The sequence below is a fragment of the Sardina pilchardus genome, chromosome 5 (assembly GCF_963854185.1).
Source record: "Sardina pilchardus chromosome 5, fSarPil1.1, whole genome shotgun sequence".
Classification (NCBI taxonomy): domain Eukaryota; kingdom Metazoa; phylum Chordata; class Actinopteri; order Clupeiformes; family Clupeidae; genus Sardina; species Sardina pilchardus.
This window is the reverse complement of record NC_084998.1, coordinates 1,523,897-1,529,052: the sequence shown is the minus strand read 5'-3', so window position 1 is coordinate 1,529,052 and position 5,156 is coordinate 1,523,897. Positions and strand designations below refer to the sequence as shown.

General features: G+C 51.6%; 1 protein-coding gene across 1 annotated transcript in view; it reads right to left on the bottom strand.

Moving 5' to 3' along the window:
- smg6 (SMG6 nonsense mediated mRNA decay factor) overlaps positions 1 to 4,661 on the bottom strand; it is a 38,661-nt gene extending 34,000 nt beyond the window's left edge. The window contains exons 1-2 of the mRNA XM_062535930.1: positions 4,541 to 4,661; positions 1 to 1,621 (exon numbers count right to left, since the gene is read on the bottom strand). The exon at positions 1 to 1,621 is cut by the window's left edge and continues 1,293 nt beyond it. Of these exons, the coding sequence (XP_062391914.1) occupies positions 1 to 1,621; positions 4,541 to 4,661 (1,742 nt within the window). The remainder of the gene's footprint in view (positions 1,622 to 4,540) is intronic.
- Between the last annotated feature and the right edge of the window lie 495 nt (positions 4,662 to 5,156).

Here is a 5,156-nt window from a genome sequence, read left to right as displayed (position 1 = left end):
GTCCGCTCCGCCTCCCCGTCTCTGCGCCGCGCCCTGATGCTGTTGTCCTTCGGCTGCCGCTCAGCGTCTCTGAGCTGCGGCTTCTCGCGGCCCTTGGCTGCTCTGTGCGCGTCTGCCTCTGGGGGCGCCGCTGAGCTCCTCCCCTTCTCGTTGTCCACGGCCTCTCTCTTGGGCCAATCGGACTGCGCCGCTGAGCTCCTCCCCTTCTCGTTGTCCACGGCCTCTCTCTTGGGCCAATCGGACTGCGCCGCTGAGCTCCTCCCCTTCTCGTTGTCCACGGCCTCTCTCTTGGGCCAATCGGACTGCGCCGCTGAGCTCCTCCCCTTCTCGTTGGCCACGCCCTCTCTCTGCGCCGGCCGCTCCCCTCCTCTCGTCCTGCGGCCTCCTCTCTCCCTCTTCCTATTGGCCCCCTCCGGCGTCGAGGACACTTCGGCTCCGCCCCCGCTCGTTCGACTCTTCCTGCCGTCGTTGCCGGACCGCCGCCTCCTGTTCCGTCCCTCCTCGCCGTCCCCTCCCCTCTTTCCCTCGCCGTCCGCCGCCGGACCGTCTCCGACGCTCAGCCTCTCCACTCTGCTGGCCAGCGTGTCCACGCTCGCCGGGTCCTCGTGGGGCGCTCCTGATGACGGCCCTCCGTCTCTCCTCTGGCGCCCTTGCTCCTGCTTCCTGTGGGAGGTGTCCCCTTGCTCCTGCTTCCTGTTGGAGGTGTCCCCTGGCTCCTGCTTCCTGTTGGAGGTGTCCCCTGGCTCCTGCTTCCTGTGGGAGGTGTCCCCTTGCTCCTGCTTCCTGTTGGAGGTGTCCCCTGGCTCCTGCTTCCTGTTGGAGGTGTCCCCTGGCTCCTGCTTCCTGTGGGAGGTGTCCCCTTGCTCCTGCTTCCTGTTGGAGTCCTTGCCGCGCCGGCCCTTGCCCCTCTCGTCCCTCCCTTTGCCCTGCGGCTCGGCGGAGCCTCGGCTCTCCTCGGGGTCCCCGGGCGTCACGGCAACAGCCTCCGCCTCCCGTCCGTCTCCGTCCTTGTGGCCGAGCTCGGCCTCCCGGCTGCCCTTCTCCATCTCGCCGCCGGGACCGGAGCCCTCCGCGTCCGCGCCGCCCTTCTCCGCGTCCGCGCCGCCCTTCTCCGCGTCCGCGCCGCCCTTGGCCCGGCGCCCGCCCGCCTGGTATATCTGGCGGTCGGGCTTGCGTGCTCTCCGCGCGTGTCTGGGTGAGGTGGGCAGCCCCTGGTCTGAGCCCGGGCCGTCCTTCACGATGACGCCCTTCCTGCTAGACAGCTCCGGGCCTCCGTGGCCCTCGACGCTGACGTTGCTGAGGTCGGCATCCGACAGCTGCTGCTCGGCAGCGGGCGCCGCCGCATCCTCCTGGTGGGCAGAGTCCCTGTGTGCCCGGGGCTTGGCATTGCTGCGAGGGCGGTCCGACCCCAAGGCTGGCATGTCCATCTTTGACCCGTCTTGGTCCACTGCTGGAGCCGGGTCCGATTGAGACGGGGCCTGCTGCGAGTCGTCCGTGTCTACGCCGTCCTTGTGCTTGTGCCCGGCGGTGGGCTGGTAGCGCTGCAGGTCCGGACGCTTCCCGTCACGCTGCCCGTCACGCTGCCCGTCCCGCTGCCTCGGCCGCTTCTCCTCTCGCACCTCTGCAGACACAGCAGAGTAACGCACATTAGTGGACAGCAGAATAACGCACATTAGTGGACAGCAGAATATCGCACATCAGTGGACAGCAGAATATCGCACATTAGTGGACAGCAGAATATCGCACATTAGTGGACAGCAGAATAGCGCACATTAGTGGACAGCAGAATATCGCACATTAGTGGACAGCACTGACTCCACCTCTGCAGACACAGCAGAATAACGCACATTAGTGGACAGCAGAATAACGCACATTAGTGGACAGCAGAATATCGCACATTAGTGGACAGCAGAATAACGCACATTAGTGGACAGCAGAATAACGCACGTCAGTGGACAGCAGAATAACGCACATCAGTGGACAGCAGAATAACGCACATCAGTGGACAGCAGAATAACGCACGTCAGTGGACAGCAGAATAACGCACATTAGTGGACAGCAGAATATCGCACATTAGTGGACAGCAGAATAACGCACGTCAGTGGACAGCAGAATAACGCACATCAGTGGACAGCAGAATAACGCACATTAGTGGACAGCAGCATAACGCACGTTAGTGGACAGCAGAATATCGCACATTAGTGGACAGCAGAATAGCGCACATTAGTGGACAGCAGAATAACGCACGTTAGTGGACAGCAGAATAACGCACATTAGTGGACAGCAGAGTAACGCACATTAGTGGACAGCAGAATAACGCACATTAGTGGACAGCACTGACTCCACCTCTGCAGACACAGCAGAATAACGCACATCAGTGGACAGCACTGACTCCACCTCTGCACACACAGCAGAATAACGCACATTAGTGGACAGCAGAATAACGCACCTCTGCACACACAGCAGAATAACGCACATTAGTGGACAGCAGAATAGCGCACATTAGTGGACAGCACTGACTCCACCTCTGCAGACACAGCAGAATAACGCACATCAGTGGACAGCACTGACTCCATTGGGAGCATGGGGCCCAGGAACAGAGAGAGAGAGAGATCCTGGGAAATGAGCAAGAACATAACAGACTGGGGGTGGGACAGCCTTGTTGCATGCAGTAGCCAAATACAGTCAACACCATCCCACAGGGCCTAGTGCTTCCATTATGCATCTAAATGTACTAGATCCATTGTGACGGGATAATTAAATGCATCAGGTTTGGTAATGTTTTCATCTCTGATGTGACTACAGGCATTTCATCAGTAGTATTCTGGCACCAACCCAACAGGAACCTCCACTGCTAGTAATATCTCTACACTGCTAGTAATATCACCGCTAGTAATATCTCTCCACTGCTAGTAATATATCTACACTGCTAGTAATATCTTTCCACTGCTAGTAATATATCTACACTGCTAGTAATATCTTTCCACTGCTAGTAATCTCTCTACACTGCTAGTAATCTCTGTATACTTGCTAGCTCAGACAGCTCATCACAACATCATATCCCAATCTTCCATTCCCGCCAAGTGAAAGAGCAGCATCGCAGACAGGAATGCAGCACACTCACCATGACAATTATAGCCATAGTAATATCCTAACATCTTTCACCATCACCATTGCACCCACAGCAATATCCTTCACCTTCACACCCACAGCAATATCCTAATATCCTTCACCATCACCATCGCACCCACAGCAATATCCTAATATCCTTCACCATCACCATCGCACCCACAGCAATATTCTAATATCCTTCACCATCACAGCAATATTCTAATATCCTTCACCATCACCATTGCACCCACAGCAATATCCTAATATCCTTCACCATTGCACCCACAGCAATATCCTTCACCGTCGCACCCACAGCATTATTCTTATATCCTTCACCATCACAGCAATATCCTCATATCCTTCACCATTACAGCCACAGCAATATCCTAATATCCTTCATCATCACACCCACAGCAATATCATAATATCCTTCACAGCAATATCCTAATATCCACACCTCACCACACCACAATAGAAACTTACGGTGTCCTACTACAGCAGTATGCCAAACAACTACAGCAATATGTTTACAAAATACGTAGGTGTTGTAGATGTTTAGAGAATAAAAGCTGCACATATTTCAAACTTCCAGAAAGTTTATAAGCAGATGACTTAGCTAGCGTTAACCTGGCTAGCTCTAGTCACAAAGTTGCTGACTTTCCTCCAAAAATGATAGCAACAGTGTAAATCACTAATAACCGTTAAAATCATTAATAACATATTCTGCAGTCCCATCGGCGTTTCTCTATTGTAGATAAGCCAACATTACCTCGTAAAAGACAACCAAGTCGCTTAACTTTGGTGTTTAAATAACACACACTTAATAATTAGCTGGTTATTGTTTGTACAATAACAACTTCACAACACGAAACTTGCTAGCTATCGCTAACTTACCGTTAACGTTGTCAATAGCCGATTAGCCTTAACTTTTTCCCCCCATCCGCTTAGATAGTTTGGTGTGTGTTTACAACAAGATGCAAAATGGCTAGTTGATACAAAATCAACAAACCATGTCAACATAAGCGACGATGGCTAAATATTGGCTATACGGTCCACAAATCCTCATTATATGTTAATAACACTAAACAGGTAGGCTAATTGACGCCTGCTAAGTTGCTAATCGAAACATTGGCTCGCTGTAAAGCACAGGGGTGGAGAGAGGAACACTATGCGTAGCGAGGTTTTCAAAACAAACGCGGCGGAGCCCACATGAGTCTGCTAACATTAGCGCAAAGCTATCAAGCTTATAAAGAGAGCTAGCGATAGCTCTCTAACTTGTTGGTCAGCGAAAGGCTAAACTGACGTTAGCTAGCTAATGCTAGTTGTCTTGCTAGCAACTTTGTTGCGTTACAGTTAAACTTTTAAAAAGTTAGTTTGCAGTGGTCGTCATTGGCATGTGAATAATAAACTTGGAAAACACCACTCTTACCTTTGACATTTTCTCGACGAGTAACTAATGTTGAAGCCTCTGCTCTTAGTTCTGCAGCTGATATTCGTACTCTGTCTAGCTCCTCCGCCATCTTCGTCGTCGGGTCTCCATCGGTCTCCATCAAACAGAAACATACGGCAAATCGGCAGGGTCAAACTTCACGCGTTCATGAACAACGCGTGCCTTGGCTTGCTGTCATGCTCAGAAATGACAGCCACAGCCAACTAACCAAAGTGGATGGAAGGGAACTAGCACGGTTGAGTTTCGGTGACAATAACAACAAATAAATTGTATCATGGTTTTAGTTATAAAGACCATATAAAATCACCCTTCACATAACCCATTTTGAAAAAATATACAAAGCACTGTCAATTAGGCCTAGGTGTTGCAGTATAATTAGGCTACCTTCCTTTCTTTTTGGAATAAGCCTGTAGGCTAGCCTACATGATATGATTTACTGCGTTATTTACCGCTAGCCTGACCTGTTAAGGTTTTTCATGTAACGTGTTAGGTTCTGTGATGGTAAGTTGAACGTGAACGTCGTTGTCAGAAGTCCGGTTGCGGATTGCGGATACAGATTTTATTTGTTTCATTGATTTCATTGTTGGTTGATTAC